This window comes from Salvelinus alpinus, chromosome 10 (assembly GCF_045679555.1).
Source record: "Salvelinus alpinus chromosome 10, SLU_Salpinus.1, whole genome shotgun sequence".
Taxonomy (NCBI): domain Eukaryota; kingdom Metazoa; phylum Chordata; class Actinopteri; order Salmoniformes; family Salmonidae; genus Salvelinus; species Salvelinus alpinus.
The window spans coordinates 10,024,326-10,047,069 of NC_092095.1; the positions used below are offsets into that span (position 1 = coordinate 10,024,326).

The window sequence follows — 22,744 nt, forward strand, 5'->3', positions numbered from 1 at the left end:
TGTGCTTATCTTGTCTATTATTGTTCTGTATAACGTAATGTTCTGTGTGGACCCCAGGAAGAGTAGCTGCACTTTAGTAACAGCTAATGGGGATCTGAATAAAATACAATCAAAATAATATATACGCGATGAGTGGAGAGAAAATATGAGCAGGTCGCAGAGACAGAAGTGAATACAGAGCTAGTTTATTGAACATGCTACAGAGGAAAAGGTCGCAGAGACAGAAGTGAATACAGAGCTAGTTTATTGAACATGCTACAGAGGAAAAGCAGAACACACGATAGAAGAGAAACATCTAAAACAAGCCCGACCAAATCTCCCGAATTTGTTAGAAAATTATTTTAATTGTGCCGCTTCCAAACTATATCTGAATATTACATTTCCAGAGATGTAAAAATGTAACTAATATAGAAAATATACGACTTTTTCCCTCTTGAAAACATACATTTCTAGATACGTTTATCCAGCAAATTGAGGTTGTGGGACTCTTAAAAACCATAGCGGGTATTATATGTAGGTCTGCTTAAAATAACTGTATAAGGAATTAATGTCGTTGATAATGAATCAGGTCCTGTACCTTACCTTAATTTTTTTTTTCTCCTCCCAGATATACAAAATATATCAGAGAGGTTCATTCAAATGTTGATTCATTTCCTTTGTGATACAACTGTAAATTAAAAAGACTAAAAAAGGCACAAACTTTGGTCCCAACCAGGGTTGTCCCTCCTCTAACAGCAACACGTTGACGTCACAACAGGTTCTATTTCGCTAACCTCCTTCCAACACATGCAACAGCAGAGTTTTGGTATCACTTTATTTGAAACTGTACGTCACAAAACAGTCCTAATATTGTCATGACATTTGCTTTGTGTCGTGTGTAATGACGATATTGTGACAGTTAAGTGCAGTTCAAATTAGTAAAGTATTACAAATATATGTTTTATTCCAAGAACTAGAGAGAGCAGGCAGTAGAAGCTTAGAAAACCACTCACCTCTTACCCATGTACATGAATGTGATGAAAAACAAGGGAAGTAAAAACCTATAAATAGCACATTAAGACTATTTTAGTAAAATGTGTAAACTAAAAAATAAAATAAAATAAAAAAAATGGGGAAAATAAACTAGGGTTAAATCGGTATTGTTCGTTGTTTGTCTACAAGAAACCTTCAAGCAACGTGGTCTAAATTATCTAAAATAAAATAAAAGACTGACTCAACTTCAATCTCATATTGTTCCCCACTCCACAACAACCGCAGTGAATTTAACGAAAAAAAGGAGAGAAAAAAAACTCCACAAATTGAACAGCAACTGAAAAAGGCAAAACTTGGGTGGCAGAAACATACAAACTACACAGGAGAAGAGACAAATCATGTTAAATTTCACATCAAAATTAATGTGCCTCAAAATCAGACAGGGATTCATGTCAATATTTGGATGTAAAAATAATTGATAGTCTGGTAAGGCACATATCTTGTAGAACTAATCATAGTCAAAAGAGGCGCCCATGTCCATTCATCCAACCTTCGTAATGAGAAGGTAGAAAAGGCAAAAAGTTTGCTGATCATACAAATGGGTTATAGGATTAACACAGGGGTCAGGATCAGGGGGTATGGGGTTAACACAGGGGTCAGGGGTTATGGGGTTAACACAGGGGTCAGCGGGTTAACACAGGGGTCAGCGGGTTAACACAGGGGTCAGGGGGTTAACACAGGGGTCAGGGGGTTAACACAGGGGTCAGGGGGTTAACACAGGGGTCAGGGGGTTAACACAGGGGTCATGGGGTTAACACAGGGGTCAGGATCAGGGGGTATGGGACTAACACAGGGGTCGGAATCAGGTGAAGGGGTTAAAATGTCCTCAAAACATAGAAGTACAACAATTTCTTCCCCCCGATTTGAGTTTCTGGTTCTCTCTGAAGGAATGACTGATAACACTTAGAAACAATAAGGTCAAAATGTGGTCCTCAAGCGTCTGGAACGAGTCAACAACAGGGTTAACAAATGCCAGCCAAAATCTGCTAGGGAAAACAGAAAGCGATGTTGTGGAGGATCGTTATGCCGGTTTAGATGGTGGATTTGGAGAAGGACACTCTCAGGTGGTGGTTGTCACCCATGTTGTAGTTGTGGAGGTCGATCAGACCCTGGATGGCCTCTTCCACCGTCGTCATCTGGAGCAGCGCCATTTTGTGATCCCTGGGAAGAGAAGAATGGTTGAACACATCGAAATACAACTTGGATCTGTCGCAAACCGTTCCATCAGCATGTAGTGTATATTCTGCTCTGCTCTCAACCACCCCGCAGCCCCACAGAATGGACAGGAACACAGGCTCGGCGAGTCTCGTCACTCCCTGGAGCTAGCCACAGAGCTACGGCGTGTCGGAATCAATTCTCAAGTTCATTCACAACCAATTGAAGAACAACCGTAGCTCAGTTCTGTTATTATATAGTGGTGAAGAGAGACGTACTGAAAGAACTTGAAAGCGTTCACAGTTCCCCCGGCGTTGGAGAACAGCAGTCGAAGGTCTTCCTCGGTTACATCCGTTCTGTGGAAACACGTGAACTTAGCATTTTAAGGACACAGCCAACCCAGACAAAGACCATAAAACTTTTCTTTAACTAGTCAAGTCAGTTAAGAACATATTCTTATTTTACAATGACGGCCTAACCCGGGCCAAACCCAGTCGACGCTGGGCCAATTGTGCGCCGCCCTATGGGACTCCCAGTCACGACCGGTTGTGATACAGCCTGGAGTCGTACCAGGGTCAGTAGTGACGCCTCTTGCACTGAGATGCAGTGCCTTAAACCGCTGTGCCACTCGGGAGCCCTAAGACTCTGATCTAAGAACAGTTTTGTATTAGCTCATAATGGTTATTGTTAGGATTTGGACATGGTAAGCAGATCCTGTGTCTGTTGGTGTATTCCCTTAGACATAAAGTTCCCTTAACTTTTCTTCCAGGTATAGATGTCTCAGATGACCCTCCCCAGGGTCAGATTACCTTCCCCAAATCCTAGTGAGAAAGAACAAAACTGTCCTTAAAATCAGTGTCTAGGGGAATACACTAGACACAGGAGGTGTTTACCATGTCCAAATCCTAACAATAACCATTATGAGTCAATACAAAACTGTTCTTAGATCAGTGTGTAGTGTAGGGGCCATGTGGTAGACTTACGGGATGTTGGAGAGGTGAAGAGTAGTGGTGGGAGGGAAAATGTTCTGAAAGTTCTTGGAGCCGGGCTTCTTGAAGCGGTGCAGGGGGGAGTTAGTGAAGTCTTTGGTGAGGCCCTGGTCATCCAGTCCATCCCTGGGCAGCTGCACCGAGGTGTGCTTAGACAGAGCCACCCTGATGGCTTTCCCATGCATCTTCTGCCCATTCAGGTGACTCATAGCTGGAAGCATTTCAGTTGTACCGAGTGAGTTTTTATATAGCAGTACTTGTGTCCCAAGACAATCACCCACCACCCCACATTTAGGAAAGAATCTACTTCAAAAAGAATGGGTCAATCAATCATCTAAACACTAAATAAATCTGGGGAGATGTCCTTTTTATCAGTCAATAAACATGAGACAATGGAGGAGGACCATGTTACCTAGCCGGGGCCTTAACTAGCCCGGGCCGTGGCCTTACCTAGCCGGGGCCTTACCTAGCCGGGGCCGTGGCCTTACCTAGCCGGGGCCTTACCTAGCCGGGGCCGGGGCCTTACCTAGCCGGGGCCGGGGCCTTACCTAGCTGGGCTTGGTTGGCATCAGCCATCTGTATCAGAGCACTGTCTTTCTTATTGTAGAGGATCTTCACCCTCTGGGCATCACCATACACCCCTAGGTTAAAGTCATGAGCAGACGAGAGGAGGGCGAGGAAGAGGAGGAAGAGGAGACAGTGAGGAAACACTTTAGCACTTGAGATAGAGGGAAAGTTTAGGCAAGGCAGAGACAGAGTAAGAGGCTAGATAGAGAGAGAGAGTCTGAATGTAGGCTAGATATCATTCATCAGAATTAACATTTGAAGAGATGTTGACGAGATGTGTGTGTGTTAAGGACAGATTGAGACATCCCCATAAACAGATAAGTTAATGACATGTTTGGCTAATTAAACTACTGTACAGGCTATGCCAAATCAATGTACCATGCATTAACACAAATCTATTGATGGGTCAATTTCAATAGCCAAAGAGAGACAGAGAACCAAACCAAAATGTAACAGAGGAGCAACAACAAAAAACTACAAGTCAAAACAATTAGTGCAATATGGAAAAGAACAAAATAAAAAGTGAAGGTCTCTTTAGAACAGAAATAAGCAACAGAAAGCTAACGACAACATACCGAAGAGAGTAAACAGACTTTGGGGCGTAACCATCTTTAGAAGAGAAGAGAGCAAGCAGCAGAAGACAGGAAGACAGGTAGAAGAGTCGGAGCGGAGCGGAGGTAGAGAGCGGAGATGGACAGATCATCCAGAACGGAGGAGGGTGGTTTCCCGTAGAATGGTGAAGGTGGTCATGGAGTATGGTTCAAGGCAGTTAATTTGGGGATAAAGGTTGGTTCCGATGGAACAGGTTTTGTTCAAGCACCAAGCATGAGCAGAGGGTTATAGAGATGGAGGGATGGATGGATGGAGGAGAGAGAGAGCGCGAGAGGGGGGAGGGATGAAGGGTAGTAGGTGGGGAGGGAGATAGCGCGAGAGGGGGAGGGATGAAGGGTAGTAGGTGGGGAGGGAGAGAGCGCGAGAGGGTAGGTAGGTGGGGAGGGATGAAGGGTAGGTAGGTGGGGAGAGAGCGCGAGAGAGGGATGAAAGGCAGGTAGTTGGGGAGGGAGGGAGTGAGGGATGAAGAGTAGGTAGTTGGGGAGGGAGAGAGAGGGATGAAGGGTGGGTGGGTAGGTAGGTAGGTAGGTATGGGGAGAGAGAGAGAGAGATGAAGGGTAAGTAGGTGGGGAGAGAGAGAGAGAGAGGGAAGGAAAATGCAAATGTAAAAAACAAAGTAAGGGAGGGAGACAAATTAAAATACAGGTCAGTACACAGGAAATGATGCAGGAGTTTGGTCAGACTGACTGGTTCATGTACTTTATCACAACTAAACAAGCAAATAAACTGGGCCAAATGTAAATCATCCCCTTGACAAACATGGGTAAGGTACAGTCAATGTCAAAATCATACGAGTTATAGCCTAGCAATGAAGAAACAAAAAAGGCATGCGATAGGCTAGCGCATGAAGTCCAGGATCATTCGGTGTGTAGTAAAGGGTATGAAATGAAGATAACTAACTAGTAGAAAGCAGTCAAATCTCTGGTTAGTATCATCCACATGCAAGAACAGACAGGAAACCACCTGGAAGCACTATGGCATCCATAGATCATCTTTGACCCCACAGACGTACATGTCAACAGGGTGTGGGGCCCCAAAAACAATAACTGCAAGTCAAAGTATCTGAAATACGGGGTCCTCTCCAGAGAGACAGAGGTAAAGTCGGGAGAGGAGAGAGAGACAGTTACATCTCAGTACAGTACAGCAAAAGGAGAAAGAGAGACAATAGGAGAGAGTTAACCAGCTTCAGCTCAACATGGCAGAGAGGAGAGAGTTAACCAGCTTCAACTCAACATGACAGAGAGGAGAGTTAACCAGCTTCAACTCAACATGACAGAGGAGAGAGTTAACCAGCTTCAGCTCAACATGGCAGAGAGGAGAGTTAACCAGCTTCAACTCAACATGACAGAGAGTAGTGTTAACCAGCTTCAGCTCAACATGACAGAGAGGAGAGATGAGTGTGTTAACCAGCTTCAGCTCAACACGGCAGAGAGATGTGTGTTAACCAGCTTCAGCTCAACATGACAGAGAGGAGAGATGAGTGTGTTAACCAGCTTCAGCTCAACATGACAGAGAGGAGAGATGAGTGTGTTAACCAGCTTCAGCTCAACACGGCAGAGAGATGTGTGTTAACCAGCTTCAGCTCAACATGACAGAGAGTAGTGTTAACCAGCTTCAGCTCAACATGACAGAGAGGAGAGATGAGTGTGTTAACCAGCTTCAGCTCAACACGGCAGAGAGATGTGTGTTAACCAGCTTCAGCTCAACATGACAGAGAGGAGAGATGAGTGTGTTAACCAGCTTCAGCTCAACACGACAAAGAGGAGAGATGAGAGTTAACCAGCTTCAGCTCAACACGACAAAGAGGAGAGATGAGAGTTAACCAGCTTCAGCTCAACACGACAAAGAGGAGAGATGAGAGTTAACCAGCTTCAGCTCAACATGGCAGAGAGGAGAGATTAGAGTGTTAACATGGCAGACAGAGGAGAGATTAGAGTGTTAACATGGCAGACAGAGGAGATATTAGAGTGTTAACATGGCAGACAGAGGAGAGATTAGAGTGTTAACATGGCAGACAGAGGAGAGATTAGAGTGTTAACATGGCAGACAGAGGAGAGATTAGAGTGTTAACATGGCAGACAGAGGAGAGATTAGAGTGTTAACATGGCAGACAGAGGAGAGATTAGAGTGTTAACATGGCAGACAGAGGAGAGATTAGAGTGTTAACATGGCAGACAGAGGAGAGATTAGAGTGTTAACATGGCAGACAGAGGAGAGATTAGAGTGTTAACATGGCAGACAGAGGAGAGATTAGAGTGTTAACATGGCAGACAGAGGAGAGATTAGAGTGTTAACATGGCAGACAGAGGAGAGATTAGAGTGTTAACATGGCAGACAGAGGAGAAGGAGAGAGGCTCAGACTGCACTGGCAGGCTCTGACATGTATATGGAGAGATGGAGAAAGAGGAGATAGTGTTGGTTTGTGATAAGAGTTTGGCCTACGTCTGGAGGGGGTAGACAGATCATTACTGACCTCTTCGTTGAGGTTGGAGGCCAGGAGCACACCGCTGGAGCCAGAGTGACCAGACAGAGCCACCCTCCCTGCAGCAGCAGCCGCCGCCGCCGCGGCGTTCAGCGGGCTCAGGCCACCTGGAGAGGTCAGAGGGCTCAGGAATTAGACCCAACATGAAGTAGCCAAGGATGAATTCAGCTCACCCTGGGCTAGTGAGGGTAGAGACTTCCCTTTAGGACCAACAGAAAGGTCACCCTGGGCTAGTGAGGGCAGAGACTTCCCTTTAGGACCAACAGAAAGGTCACCCTGGGCTAGTGAGGGCAGAGATTTCCCTTTAGGACCAACAGAAAGGTCACCCTGGGCTAGTGAGGGCAGAGATTTCCCTTTAGGACCAACAGAAAGGTCACCCTGGGCTAGTGAGGGCAGAGATTTCCCTTTAGGACCAACAGAAAGGTCACCCTGGGCTAGTGAGGGCAGAGATTTCCCTTTAGGACCAACAGAAAGGTCACCCTGGGCTAGTGAGGGCAGAGATTTCCCTTTAGGACCAACAGAAAGGTCACCCTGGGCTAGTGAGGGCAGAGATTTCCCTTTAGGACCAACAGAAAGGTCACCCTGGGCTAGTGAGGGCAGAGATTTCCCTTTAGGACCAACAGAAAGGTCACCCTGGGCTAGTGAGGGCAGAGATTTCCCTTTAGGACCAACAGAAAGGTCACCCTGGGCTAGTGAGGGCAGAGATTTCCCTTTAGGACCAACAGAAAGGTCACCCTGGGCTAGTGAGGGCAGAGATTTCCCTTTAGGACCAACAGAAAGGTCACCCTGGGCTAGTGAGGGCAGAGATTTCCCTTTAGGACCAACAGAAAGGTCACCCTGGGCGAGTGAGGGCAGAGATGTCCCTTTAGGACCAACAGAAAGGTCACCCTGGGCTAGTGAGGGCAGAGATGTCCCTTTAGGACCAACAGAAAGGTCACCCTGGGCTAGTGAGGGCAGAGATTTCCCTTTAGGACCAACAGAAAGGTCACCCTGGGCTAGTGAGGGCAGAGATTTCCCTTTAGGACCAACAGAAAGGTCACCCTGGGCTAGTGAGGGCAGAGATTTCCCTTTAGGACCAACAGAAAGGTCACCCTGGGCTAGTGAGGGCAGAGATGTCCCTTTAGGACCAACAGAAAGGTCACCCTGGGCTAGTGAGGGCAGAGATTTCCCTTTAGGACCAACAGAAAGGTCACCCTGGGCTAGTGAGGGCAGAGATTTCCCTTTAGGACCAACAGAAAGGTCACCCTGGGCTAGTGAGGGCAGAGATTTCCCTTTAGGACCAACAGAAAGGTCACCCTGGGCTAGTGAGGGCAGAGATTTCCCTTTAGGACCAACAGAAAGGTCACCCTGGGCTAGTGAGGGCAGAGATTTCCCTTTAGGACCAACAGAAAGGTCACCCTGGGCTAGTGAGGGCAGAGATTTCCCTTTAGGACCAACAGAAAGGTCACCCTGGGCTAGTGAGGGCAGAGATTTCCCTTTAGGACCAACAGAAAGGTCACCCTGGGCTAGTGAGGGCAGAGATTTCCCTTTAGGACCAACAGAAAGGTCACCCTGGGCTAGTGAGGGCAGAGATTTCCCTTTAGGACCAACAGAAAGGTCACCCTGGGCTAGTGAGGGCAGAGATTTCCCTTTAGGACCAACAGAAAGGTCACCCTGGGCTAGTGAGGGCAGAGATTTCCCTTTAGGACCAACAGAAAGGTCACCCTGGGCGAGTGAGGGCAGAGATGTCCCTTTAGGACCAACAGAAAGGTCACCCTGGGCTAGTGAGGGCAGAGATGTCCCTTTAGGACCAACAGAAAGGTCACCCTGGGCTAGTGAGGGCAGAGATTTCCCTTTAGGACCAACAGAAAGGTCACCCTGGGCTAGTGAGGGCAGAGACTTCCCTTTAGGACCAACAGAAAGGTCACCCTGGGCTAGTGAGGGCAGAGATTTCCCTTTAGGACCAACAGAAAGGTCACCCTGGGCTAGTGAGGGCAGAGATTTCCCTTTAAGACCAACAGAAAGGTCACCCTGGGCTAGTGAGGGCAGAGATTTCCCTTTAGGACCAACAGAAAGGTCACCCTGGGCTAGTGAGGGCAGAGATTTCCCTTTAGGACCAACAGAAAGGTCACCCTGGGCTAGTGAGGGCAGAGACTTCCCTTTAGGACCAACAGAAAGGTCACCCTGGGCTAGTGAGGGCAGAGATTTCCCTTTAGGACCAACAGAAAGGTCACCCTGGGCTAGTGAGGGCAGAGATTTCCCTTTAGGACCAACAGAAAGGTCACCCTGGGCTAGTGAGGGCAGAGATTTCCCTTTAGGACCAACAGAAAGGTCACCCTGGGCTAGTGAGGGCAGAGATTTCCCTTTAGGACCAACAGAAAGGTCACCCTGGGCTAGTGAGGGCAGAGATTTCCCTTTAGGACCAACAGAAAGGTCACCCTGGGCTAGTGAGGGCAGAGATTTCCCTTTAGGACCAACAGAAAGGTGGAAAATATGCAAAGTCTGCCCACCCAGAGACCTGGGCGAGGTAAAACAAATGTTTCCCTGGCAGTCAGGTAGACGGGTACAGACAGTCCAGTAATAGTGATTCCACCTGACACTAGACAAGGACCATGTTAACAAACATGAGCAGAGAGACAGACCTCACAGAACCAGAGATGTAAAAAGCAGAGCTGGCCCCTAAACCAGTGTCACGCTTCCAACTTCCAGACACTATGAGTCCCAAAGAACACGCCAGAGAGGAAGAGGATCTACCCGGGATCTTACCAAGCAGAGGGGGATCTACCCGGGATCTTACCAAGCAGAGGAGGGGGGATCTACCCGGGATCTTACCAAGCAGAGGAGGGGGGGGGATCTACCCGCGATCTTACCAAGCAGAGGGGGGGGATCTACCCGCGATCTTACCAAGCAGAGGGGGGGGATCTACCCGCGATCTTACCAAGCAGAGGAGGGGGATCTACCCGCGATCTTACCAAGCAGAGGAGGGGGATCTAGCCGCGATCTTACCAAGCAGAGGAGGGGGGGGATCTAGCCGCGATCTTACCAAGCAGAGGAGGGGGGGGATCTACCCGCGATCTTACCAAGCAGAGGAGGGGGGGATCTACCCGCGATCTTACCAAGCAGAGGAGGGGGATCTACCCGCGATCTTACCAAGCAGAGGAGGGGGATCTACCCGCGATCTTACCAAGCAGAGGAGGGGGATCTACCCGCGATCTTACCAAGCAGAGGGGGGATCTACCCGCGATCTTACCAAGCAGAGGAGGGGGATCTACCCGCGATCTTACCAAGCAGAGGAGGGGGATCTACCCGCGATCTTACCAAGCAGAGGAGGGGGATCTACCCGCGATCTTACCAAGCAGAGGAGGGGGATCTACCCGCGATCTTACCAAGCAGAGGAGGGGGATCTACCCGCGATCTTACCAAGCAGAGGAGGGGGATCTACCCGCGATCTTACCAAGCAGAGGAGGGGGATCTACCCGCGATCTTACCAAGCAGAGGAGGGGGATCTACCCGCGATCTTACCAAGCAGAGGGGGGGGGGGTCTACCCGCGACCTTACCAAGCAGAGGAGGGGGGGGTCTACCCGCGACCTTACCAAGCAGAGGAGGGTGGGGGGTCTACCCGGGATCTTACCGAGCAGAGAGGGAGGGGTCTACCTGGGATCTTACCGAGCAGAGAGGAGGGGGTCTACCTGGGATCTTACCGAGCAGAGAGGGGGGGGGGGGTCTACCTGGGATCTTACCGAGCAGAGAGGGGGGGGGGTCTACCTGGGATCTTACCGAGCAGAGAGGGGGGGGGGTCTACCTGGGATCTTACCGAGCAGAGAGGGGGGGGTCTACCTGGGATCTTACCGAGCAGAGAGGGGGGGAGGTCTACCTGGGATCTTACCGAGCAGAGAGGGGGGGGGGGGGTCTACCTGGGATCTTACCGAGCAGAGAGGGGGGGGGGGGTCTACCTGGGATCTTACCGAGCAGAGAGGGGGGGGGTGGGGTCTACCTGGGATCTTACCGAGCAGAGAGGGGGGGGGGGGTCTACCTGGGATCTTACCGAGCAGAGAGGGGGGGGGGTCTACCTGGGATCTTACCGAGCAGAGAGGGGGGGGGGGGGTCTACCTGGGATCTTACCGATCAGAGAGGGGGGGGGGGGCCCTACCTGGGATCTTACCAAGCAGAGAGGGGGGGGGGGGGGGTCTACCTGGGATCTTACCGAGGGGTCTACCTGGGATCTTACCGAGCAGAGACGGGGGGGGGGGGTCTACCTGGGATCTTACCGAGCAGAGAGGGGGGGGGGTCTACCTGGGATCTTACCGAGCAGAGAGGGGGGGGATGTCTACCTGGGATCTTACCGAGCAGAGAGGGGGGGGATGTCTACCTGGGATCTTACCGAGCAGAGGGGGGGGGGGTCTACCTGGGATCTTACCGAGCAGAGAGGGGGGGGGGGGTCTACCTGGGATCTTACCGAGCAGAGAGGGGGGGGGGGTCTACCTGGGATCTTACCGAGCAGAGGGGGGGGGGGGGGGGGTCTACCTGGGATCTTACCGAGCAGAGAGGGGGGGGGGGGGTCTACCTGGGATCTTACCGAGCAGAGAGGGGGGGGGGGTCTACCTGGGATCTTACCGAGCAGAGAGTTGGAGTCCTTGCCCTGGAAGGCAGCAGCCATGTTGGGGTCCATGGCAGGCTGTCCGTCCCCTGCAGGGAGCTCTGGCCGGGTGTAGTCACGGCTCTTGTCGTTGTTGTACTTGACGTTCAGGTTGACCAGCTTGGAGTAATCGATGCGGAGCGTACAGCACGAGTTGTAGATGTTCTGCCCATCCAGGGCCTGAGGAACAATGGAACCATCCCACTTGAGTTTATTTGCCATATGTAATGATAAGTGAAGTATAACCGGAAATCTTTGCAAAACAGCAACTATACAAATTATAAAACTAAAAAAAGTACATAACAAATTGATAATGAACAATGGAAAAGTTCCACTCACTATTTTGGCTTGCTGGGCGGTCGGTGGGTCGTTGAACTGCAGCAGAGCCTGGAACTGATTGTTCTTGGTGAATGTAATTATCTTCATGACAGTGCCGAACTTTGAGAAGATCTGACCCCCGAAGAAAAGAAAAAAACAGCAGCAATACAAAAATATTGAAAATACAACCTCTAGGAAATAGCTGATGTATAACTATCAGATGTGATATGAAACTGCTGTTATAAAACATCATTTTGTAATGAGATGAAAGGGCAGGAGGTGGTAGTCAAGTTGTTATGTCACATGCAAGTGACAAGTACAGTGAAATGCCTTGCATGCAAACTCAAAACCCAACAGTACAATAATCAATAACAATGTGAATGGCAAGGCACCGTCTCTGCCTGGCCGGTTCCCCTCTCTCCACTGGGATTCTCTGCCTCGGACCCTATTACAGGGGCTGAGTCACTGGCTTACTGGTGCTCTTCCATGCCGTCCCTAGGAGGGGTGCGTCACTTGAGTGGGTTGAGTCACTGACGTGATCTTCCTGTCCGGTTTTTCGCGTCCCCCCCTTACCACACCTCCTGATATAGATGTCCTGGATGGCAGTGAGCTCGGCCCAAGTGATGTACTGGGCTGTCCACACCACCCTCTGTGGAACCATGCAATCGAGGGCAGTGCCATTGCCATACCAGGCAGTGATGCAGCCAGTCAAAATGCTCTCAACTGGTACAGAGGAATTTGAGGGCCCATTGTATTTGTTCTTAATGCTGTTGCGTCTTCTTTGGGCCATTTTAAGTCTTTAGTGATTTGGACACCAAGGAACTCGAAGCTCTCGACCTGCTCCACTGCAGGCCTGTCGATGTGGATGGGGGGAGTTCCGACTCTTGTTGGTAGCAAATCTGCGATCGGAGGTCGTCCATCTTATTGTCGAGTGACTGTATGTTGGCCAGCGGATTGGAGGGGAGGGGGCAGAGGTGGCTGATTTTACCTTTGCCTTAATCTCACCAGGATCCTCCACCCCCTTTTGCCTCTAAAGCCGACGTTTCCGCTTGGGTAGCCTGAAAATTGGGTCTGAATTACAGAGAGCCCAGGGAAGGTGAGTAGAAGTAGAAGCTGAATATGGAGTAAGTAACTGCTGGTCTGATGTTCAAAAGTTATCGTCGGTTGTAAGAATTAATAGTGCATACATTTAATAGTGCATGAAAATAAAGCAAAAAGAAGCAAAAATAAATCACAAATAGCAAAGTTTGGTCGGAGTTTGCAAAACGGCTGCCACCCAGTACAGCATCTGTACAAAATGGAGGATAATCACAAGGGGAAAAAAGTATATTGCATTCATAAAATCTGCCATCTGACTCTGACAAACCTATTAGAAAAACTAAAAATACATAGTGAATGTAGGTTACCTGCTGCAGCACATCCAGAGTGACTGGGTAGAACATGTTGTCAATGATTATTCTGAGCACAGGGCTTGATGCAGCGGTTAGATCCGCAATGGAGCCTGACGTAGGAGTACCTCCTCCTTGGACCGCTGACACCGCCTGCAGGACGGCCTGGGCCCGCTGGTTTCCACTATCTGTTTTGAGTTCTTTGTGGTTGGAATACTGGATGAATACGGGGACGTTCCGAACATGCGGTGTCACAGTAGAGTAGTAGTTGATCATGGTTATTGCTGCTTCCTCTGTCCCCAGCTCCAAGAAAGCCTGAAGACCAATAGATAGAAACAGCATTTAGTCTTCTGTTAGGCTATATACCCAATGGCATCCTATGAAGTCTTATGATACAGTTCAATGAAACTGTACCATGTCTGTAGCCAAGGTTCCAAACTAACATTTTCCCGGGCGGCACCAAGTTTTTCCAGTTGGAGGCACCAGCCTACGATTTGGTCACACCCCCCAAAAAGTGTTTTGTATATTTTTATAATATTTTACTCCTATTTTTTATTTGTTTTATTTTTGGGAATGTTCAATAAAATGAATTCGCCTACATCTTTATGTGCACTAATATCATATTGTAATTAATTTTAGAGATAATTCTCCACCGGAATAACTCAAACACATTAGCTAGATGGCTAACTGTAACTATAATAGAATAACTAGAATATTGCTGTTGTCGTCTACCACTCAATGAAGGCCTATGAAATCGCAAAGACCAAATGCGCAGTTCGCTCGCTCCGTATCTCAAAGCCATATCAAATATCTTGGTTGTAAGATAGTTGCTATTGAGCTCAAAATTGAGAGCAGAGAAGAAGAAAAAAGTATTCATACCAACAGAAAACTAATAAGCTCCTTTCTTCAACTGTGACAACAGGAGAGCTGTGTTTTTCAGGCAATTTTGTTATACAATCCGAAACGCTTTTCTTTCTCCGAGAGCATCCTCCCCCCCCTGGGAACTAAGAGTGGTTCGCGCGACTGCATCAGTAGGAAACAGGTACCAGGGGCAGGTAGACACTCATCACAGGAATCATGTGGATAATGTACTTTACGGTTTGACCAAAATATGGTTTAGCCTCCTAAAAAAATTTTTTTACTTGCTAAGCCAAGTCAAAGGGTCGCAAAATGTGATTAAATGGTAGCAGTCTGGAACCCTGGTATCATAAAATACTTTATAGACAGGGAGTGGGACATAAACGAAAACATGGCGATTAATGCAACAAAATTGTAAACACGACATTCATGTCAGACAAACAAACACAGCCAAAGTTTTTTTAAATCCTTGTGACAAGGAATACGAATGGATTAAAACACAGGCAATTATGAATCAGACAAGAGGTCACACAAGAAAGGACAAAGGGCCAACCGACCATAGCCTACCCCTTGAAAGATAGACATTCAATCTTTGGCAAGCCCCTGACAGAGAACACAATCTAAATTGGCTGCTGTATTATTCTGGGCCAAAGATCGTCTATTAAATTGACAGGACAGTCGACTGACCGCTCTAACAATGGAAAAAGATGTCCTCAAAGATGGAAGGCAGGCGAGATCAGGTGGGACCATTCTAGCCAATGAGAGGGCAGATACGCATGTGAACTACAGGCCATAGTATCTTTGTTACTGTGCCATATTAGTGTCCGTGACAGCTGGGGCAGCGCCATTGAGGCCATCTCCTCTTTCAAGCAGGAGTTGGAACCGGTTCAAGCAAGAGAACAGAAAAATACATTTGTCAACGAACAGAATCAGAACCAGGAACGAAAGTGATCCACACTGTTACGGAACAGAACCTTTATTCTAAAAGCATGGGAACCAGTTATTAACAACAACATAGTGCCTGTGCAAAGCCCTTACTCTGTCACTCAGACACATATTCCAGCGTCTGCCTGCCAGCTAAAAATCTTTGCCAGTGTTTGTGCCTGTGTAGGCTACCTGCCCCTCCAAAGCATATGCTACTGTAGCCTACTGACATAACTTGATTCAGAAATTAGGGAGAGATTTTTTATTAGAGAAGACATGATTGGGCTCCCGAGTGGCACAGTGGTCTAAGGCACTGCATCTCAGTGCTAGAGGTGTCACTACAGACACCCTGGTTCAAATTCAGGCTGTATCACAACTGGCCATGATCGGGTGTCCTGTAGGGCGGCGCACAATTGGCCCAGCGTCGTCCGGGTTTGACCGTCATTGTAAATAAGAATTTGTTCTTAACTGACTTGCCTAGTTAAATAAAGGTACCATTTAAATTGGATTTATTAACTACAAAAATATGTTTTTATTTTAATTCTGGTGCCACTCTGCATACAAGCTTGTTAGTCCAACGTTAACTTTCAGAAGTTAAGACATAAGTATAACTGTGTGGACCTAATACATAACAAGATGCCCAGCGTTTCAAGCCTCCTCCTCAACCCTCCCTCCCTCGCCCTCTCCCCACTCACAAAATGACACATGTCCACTTATATCAGTGAATTTGTAACAACCTAACCATTACGTAACTTCTATTAGATCAAATAGAACTCACGTAGCAAATTAGCAATTACATTTTTTATTAACCAATTTCGACACTCATTGACCTACATACAAAAATTCCTCCAATTGTGGGCTTATTTTTCGTATAGATTTTGGGCTGAGTAAAACCTTGCTGATTGCCTATTCCTCTATCTGGGCACACTCACCTGGTTTTTCCCCTTAAGCGTCAGGATATTTGTGACCTTCCCGAAAGGTAACCCCAGGGCAATGACCTCCGATTCTGAAGTTTCATTGGGCAGTTTTCTGATGTGGAGCACACGAGAGGGAGGGGCCTCCATCCGGTCTTCCACTCTCAGCTTTTTACTGTCGCTCCCATTGGATTTACTGTCGCTCCCATTGGCTGTAACATCTAGATAGAAGACACAGCTTTTATTGTCCCAATCCTGCTCTAAAGCCACCCCTCAGAAAGCACAAAACACCCACTAACTAAAGAGGAGCATGGAATGAACACCACTAGACTCCATCCTCTTACGATGGACGAACACGTCATACCTGAACTTCAGTATTAGTGTTTCTCAAACATTTAAAGTATAATACTATATTTGGCATCTGAATGCAATATACACTGAGTGTACAAAACATCAGGACACCCCCCCCCCCTCTTTTGCCCTCAGAACAGCCTCAATTCATCAGGGCATGGACTCTACAAGGTGTCGAAAGCCGTTTCACAGGGATGCTGACCCATGTTGATTTAAATGCTTCCCACAGTTGTGTCAAGTTGCCTGGATGTCCTTTGGGTGGTGGACCATTCATGATACACACTGGAAACGGTTGAGCATGAAAAACTCAGCAGCGTTGCAGTTCTTGACTCAAACCGGTGCGCCTGGCACCTACTACCATACCCCGTTCAAAGGCACTTAACTTTTGTCTTGCCCGTTCACTCTCTGAATGGCACACATACACAATGTCTCAAGCCTTAAAAATCCTTCTTTAACACGTCTTGTCCTCTTCATCTACACTGATTGAAATAGATTTCACAGGTGACATCAATAAGAGATCATAGCTTACACCTGGATTCACCTGGTCAGTCTATGTCATGGAAAGAGCAGGTGCTCCTAATGTTTTGTTGAGGATTTCAAGTTACATTAATACAGAAACTTTCCCAGTCAACCCGTGTCAGGCTTCATTCTCTTCAGCCCCGGCGGCAGGTAGCTTAGTGGTTAGAGCGTTGGGCCAGTAACCGAAAGGTTGCTGGATCGAATCCCTGAGCTGACAAGGTAAAAATCTGTCGTTCTGCCCCTGAACAAGGAAGTTAACCCACTGTTCCCCGGTAGGCCGTCATTGTAAAAAAATAATTTGTTCTTAACTGACTTGCCTGTTAAATTTTTTTTTTTTTTTTTTGAATACCTTACTCTAGTTTCTCTAAGACATTACAGCCATGTTCTGAAGAGATCTAGCCTATTGAAATGCACTGCATCTCTATTTCAGTCACATGCTAGCGTGTGTCCACCTACACATACTGAAACACCTGCCGTGAGGAAGACATTGACCAATACAGCCGTTCTACTTCAAACATTCATTAATCCTTTGACTTATTTGAATGCCGTTGGAACACGGTCAAATTACTTATGCAAATATCTCTTCAGAGAGGGCTTGGGGGGGGGAAAGAACCCCAAACTTACCACTGATACTGCTCATTTCAGATCCACTGTTGTAGACACTGGTTGACATCAACTCATCTGATCCTCTCTGGAGAAAGAAAACAAAGAGAGAGGGAGAGAATAAGAGAAAGAGAGAAGAAGAGAACGAGAGAAAGTGGGAGGGAGAGAGAAAGAAAGAAATTGAGAGCAAGCAGAGCCCCTGAAAGACGACAATGAAATACAGATCTCTCTCTGGACAGTCAGAGAAAACAGAGGGGGGGACATAAAACCAGAAAGAGTCGCCTCGTTTTTTTTTGTTCTAGTGTCAGTCAGCTTAATCTCATGGAGTCTCAAGATGTCAGACATGTCATTTCATCTGGGAAATCCCAGAAGGCTCTGAACCGTCTGTCCGCTGGGCTGCAGTTGGTGGCTGACGCGCTCAGAGTCCTGCTAAAACTGACAGACGGGACAGCAATGCTATGCCTGGAGCCATTAGAGACCCACCTAACAGGCCTGGGTCTTAAGCTTTTTTCTATTTTTGTCTGAAATGTTCTTTCTCTCTAACAAAATGTATAGACGCAATAAACTCTGTAAGGCCAGAGTCCACAAGTACATTTTAGTAAGTTGTCTAGCTTAAAAACGTGACAACTAGGCCAAGGCTAATTCACACCAGGGCTGGGAATGTAGCTGAAAGGAACGCTTCTCAAAGCAAACTTTATTTTGGACGTGAAACATTGATGAAATAAACACAGAGGCAAAGCCCAGGTTTGTTATAAAGAGTATTTCCATTAGAGGAAGTTACCTTTGTTTTGCACCAGATGGAACAAGGGTTATTGGACACGAATCAAGTTGGAAGGGTACAGGATCACCAAGCATTTATAAGAGAACAAGTTTCTCCCTAAACAGATTCGACTTATGTTGTTCCTATTTAGTTACTGTTGTTCTAATATCATGAAAGCTGGAAATGAGGACTTGAAATGTAGCTGTATTTTTTGGACCCGATACTACATACTCTCTCAACAGTAGTAAGTTACATTTAGGATTCTGTACTCATACCACTAGGTCTATGCCCAGATCCTGACTTGAAAGCACAACTTTTTAAACAATTGTTGTCAATGGGAGAGAGGTAAATTTGAGTTGTGTGTCAGGCATCTGCCCATAAAGTACTCCAGGGGTCGAAAAACTGGATGGAGGCAAACCTTGACCAGCATGAGATACAATAATCTGATGTAGCCTAATGTAACAACTCAACTGGGTTAGAAAAAATATTTTTGTATTGCCATAGCAATGAAAGGGAATTTCAAGATATGGTTTCCATTTATCTAACTAGCTATAACCTTTGCCATAAATAAATATATACATATTTTACCTTTATTTAACTAGGCAAGTTCTTATTTTACAATCACGGCCTACCGGGGAACAGTGAGCTAACTGCCTGGTTCAGTGGCAGAACGACAGAGTTGTACCTTGTCCGCTCCGGAGATTCGAGCCAGCAACCTTTCGGTTACTGGCCCAACGCTCTAACCACCAGGCTACTTGCCATAGAGAGGGCATTGGGCTGAAGCTTACCTTCACACCAACTGCAACATCTCCCATACTGAAAAAGAGAGGGAACAGAATGATTAGCTACCTCGTTAAGCCAAATCGTTCCACAATTATAGCAGCATGCCGCTGCTTCTTTACTTATCTGGAGTTCAACTAGCTAGTAGCTAAGGAAGTTAGCTAGCAGGCTAACGTTAGTGTCGTGGCTACATGCAAAAAGAAAACCACCAGTGACAAACGTTTCTCTCTCTCCACACCAGCACATACGTTAGCTAGTGAACTCCTAGTTACACATATAAAATGGGTAACCTGTATGGCAATGTTAGCCAGGGATTTTGTAGTTTAACGGTGTTGATAGCTTTGTGAGTGGATAGCTTACGCTAGCTACAATTCCGATCAACAAAGGATACAATTAATGATCACCGGACAAGTGACGACACACTTTGCTTGAGTGGTCCTCATTTCTTAAGACTAGCTTGAGCTAGCTAGTTAACTCACGTTAGTTGAACGTGATTGCCCAGTCAATTTATTAGCTGGTTTCTTAACAGTTGCAAAAGCAAAATATACTTTTAGTTATCTTAACTAAAGCTAACTTGCCATCGCCGTCTGGCAGTTCACATGCCCAGCCAGGAGTTAGCTAACGTTAGCTAGCCAAGCTAACGTAACGTTAGCTAGCCAAGCTAACGTAACGTTAGCTAGCTACCCTTAGCTTAAATAAAAACCAAGCTAGGGTGAGGTAAGCAAGCTACTCGAATTGAATCAACTAAATATTGCCGCGCATGATGAATCGTTCATGAACAACACATAGATGGCCAATACATACCCGTCCATTGCTAGAATATCGTTATAAACGACACAGTTTTTTTTGCACTTCTCTTGCCAACAGCACAAACAACATACAACAAAATGGAGGGACTTGAGAGCTTGGCGAAAATAATCGAACCCGGCGGAAATAGTCGAACAAAAAACGTGTTTCGTTTTACACGCAGCAGCATGTATTTTTCTCTGTAAAACCAATTTGAACATTTTAAGACATTATGGTACGCTATTTTGTACTTCATAGAGGCTTTAAATTGATGCATTGTCATTAATTAGTCTACATCATTTGCTGTGAACATTGAGTTGTTGGGTTTTATTTTTAATGCTATAGGTCTGTTTGTTTATCCTTTTAACGTGACTCTAGGTTGTGCTACGTGTGCCTATATCAAACATGGGCATGGCTATATTACACATATACACTGAACAAAAATATAAACCCAATATGTAAAGTGTTGGTTTCTCTCACATTTTGTGCATACATTTGTTTACATCCCTGTTAGTGAGCATTTCTCTTTTGCCAAGATAATTCATCCACCTGACAGGTGTGGCATATCAAGAAGCTGATTAAACAGCGTGATCATTACACAGGTGCACGTTGTGCTGGGGACAATAAAAGGCCACTCTAAAATGTGAAGTTTTGTCACACAACACAATGCCACAGATGTCTCAAGTGTTGAGGGAGCGTGTAATTGGCATGCTGACTGCACGAATGTCCACCAGAGCTGTTGCCAGATAATTTAATGTTCATTTCTCTACCATAAGCCGCCTCCATCTTCGTTTAGAGAATTTGGCAGTATGTCAAACCGGCCTCACAACCGCAGACCACATGTATGGCGTTGTGTGGGCAATGTATGTCAATGTTGTGAACAGAGTGCCACGTGGTGTGGGGTTATGGTATGAGCAGGCATAAGCCATGGACAACGAACACAATTGCATTTTATCGATGGCAATTTGAATGCACAAAAATACTGTGATGAGATTGTGAGGCCCATTGTCGTACCATTCATCCGCCGTCATCACCTCATGTTTGAGCATGATAATGCACGGCCACATGTCACAAGGATCTGTACAAAATTCCTGGAAGCTGAAAATGTCCCAGTTCTTCCATGGCCTGCATACTCACCAGACATGTCACCCATTGTGCATGTTTGGGATGCTCTGGACCCATGTGTACGACAGCGTGTTCGAATTCACGCTAATATCCAGCAACTAAGCACAGCAATTGAAGAGGAGTGGGACAACATTCCCCAGGCCACAATCAACAGCCTGATCAACTCTATGCGAAGGAGATGTCACGCTGCATGAGACCAATATTGGTCACACCAGATACTGACTGGCTTTCTGATCCACATCCCACATTTTTTTTAAGGTATCTGTGACCAACAGATGCATATCTGTATTCCCAGTCATGTGAAATCCATAGATTAGGGCCTAATGAATTTATTTCCGTTGACTGATTTCCTTATATTAACTTAGTAAAATCTTTGAAATTGTTGCATGTTGCGTTTATTTTTTCCCCCCGGTATAATATGACCCCTCTATGGAAAGATGAGATTCTCAGGAACACGGGACTCGTTACGGGACTCGTCTGAAGTCGGTACCGGCGATCTGCCAACTTCCGTCTGTAGCGTCAGAACCGTTTGGGCTACAAACTAATACCACCCCACTATGGAAAGGGGAGATTCTCACAAACACGATAGTGTTCTCCGTTTCACGGGGCTCATCTGAAGGTAACCCAGTACCGGTTAAAAAAATTATAATGGAAGAATGGAGATAGTTTTGTGGCAAAAAAAGGGGTTAAATGTGTCCAAAAATGAAAAATATTTCATTAGCTTTCTTATATCTCAGAGAAATAGGAAAGAAATTTCCAAACTTTTCCTTATGGTTTTTAGTTTTTTTACTGTTTTGAATGTGTTATTCAATCTGTTTCTATGGGCTATATCAGTAAAGGCCAAATTCAATATTTGTTCAAATAATAATAAAAAAAAATATATATATATATATATATTTGATACGTTCAGGGTTCCTATAATTCAAAGTCAAATAGCTAAATGGTCCATGGTATGACCATCTTAAAACAGATAGAGATGTGAATCCAAGATATACATTATTACCTTGAAAATTACATTTGAACTCAACCAAAGCTTGAAACCCTAGGCCTACATGTATTCTCTATTTTTAGTTGAACCACTGGGTTGAATTGAAACAATAGCTGTTGATGACTTTGTAAATGCTATATAGGCCTAAATAGTATCATTGATTATATATGATTTATAAAGTATGGTTAGGCCTACATTTAATTTGCAGATAGACAGATTTTTATTTATTTTTATAGAATAAGAAACTATACGATGAAACAAAAATAAATTATAGAAAGAATGATAGTGAAAAGCAGATAGTAAAAAGCAGTATGTTTGCCAATCGGTTGTGCTGCCAGACTTATTTCCCATTCCTTTTTGCCTCATCCCTCTCAACCATACAATAAGGCCTGCCGTCCCTCCTGTAGATAAAATTGCACAGTTTTTTTGCAAGTGATAAACCTGTATTGATTTACAATTTTCTGCTTACAATTTTTTTTGGAGTCCCTCAGGAGTATGTGAAGCTGTGTCCTATCGTCTCAGTCCAGCCGAGCTGAATCAATGTGTTAAATAGCCCTGGCAAAACCTTCAATATTCTCTACTACTCTGTTTCCAATTTGGTGCTCTATTGAAGACATCTTTCTTGTGCCGTCTGTCGACGCAGAGGGTCTTGCCAGCGCTGTGGGATATGCTAGTGCGTATATACCATAGATGATGTGTTTGATGTCATGCGTCTATTAACTGAAGTCTATGTCCTCTGTTCCAAATCTTGTGATAAGACATGTACTGTAGGTGCCGAATGTGAAAAAGATATCTTTGACGGTGATACAAGGCATTTTCATGGTGAACGGTAGGCCAGCACTAATACATGTTGTGCATCTATGAATGGTTGAGTGCGGAACTCAGCCCGGGACTTTAGATGGTATTAGTATTTTCCCGACTAAGTCATATTTTTCCCTAGATGTCATAGAGCTTTTTAAATGTCTTTGATTATTATT

The 22,744-nt window shown here is 45.9% G+C and overlaps 1 protein-coding gene across 1 annotated transcript; it reads right to left on the reverse strand.

Annotated features, from left to right (window-relative positions):
- Positions 1 to 227: 227 nt before the first annotated feature.
- Positions 228 to 19,778, reverse strand: LOC139531485 (polypyrimidine tract-binding protein 2-like). The gene is made up of 13 exons (XM_071327975.1): positions 19,673 to 19,778; positions 18,877 to 18,904; positions 17,350 to 17,416; positions 15,874 to 16,076; positions 13,178 to 13,474; positions 11,793 to 11,903; positions 11,432 to 11,633; positions 6,829 to 6,944; positions 4,319 to 4,352; positions 3,725 to 3,817; positions 3,171 to 3,387; positions 2,466 to 2,543; positions 228 to 2,193 (listed from the first exon to the last, which is right to left on the reverse strand). The coding sequence occupies exons 1-13, from the start codon at positions 19,678 to 19,680 to the stop codon at positions 2,064 to 2,066; spliced, it is 1,584 nt and encodes a 527-aa protein (XP_071184076.1). The 5' UTR covers positions 19,681 to 19,778; the 3' UTR covers positions 228 to 2,063.
- Between the last annotated feature and the right edge of the window lie 2,966 nt (positions 19,779 to 22,744).

What these genes read in the sequence shown, in the direction of transcription:
- LOC139531485 (XM_071327975.1), bottom strand. An exon ending in CTCTGGATGTGCTGCAGCAG is followed by an intron (nt 11,904 to 13,177) that starts GTAACCTACATT and finishes TTCGGGGGTCAG; the next exon opens with ATCTTCTCAAAGTTCGGCAC. An exon ending in TGCCAACCAAGCCCAGCTAG is followed by an intron (nt 3,388 to 3,724) that starts GTAAGGCCCCGG and finishes AAATGCTTCCAG; the next exon opens with CTATGAGTCACCTGAATGGG.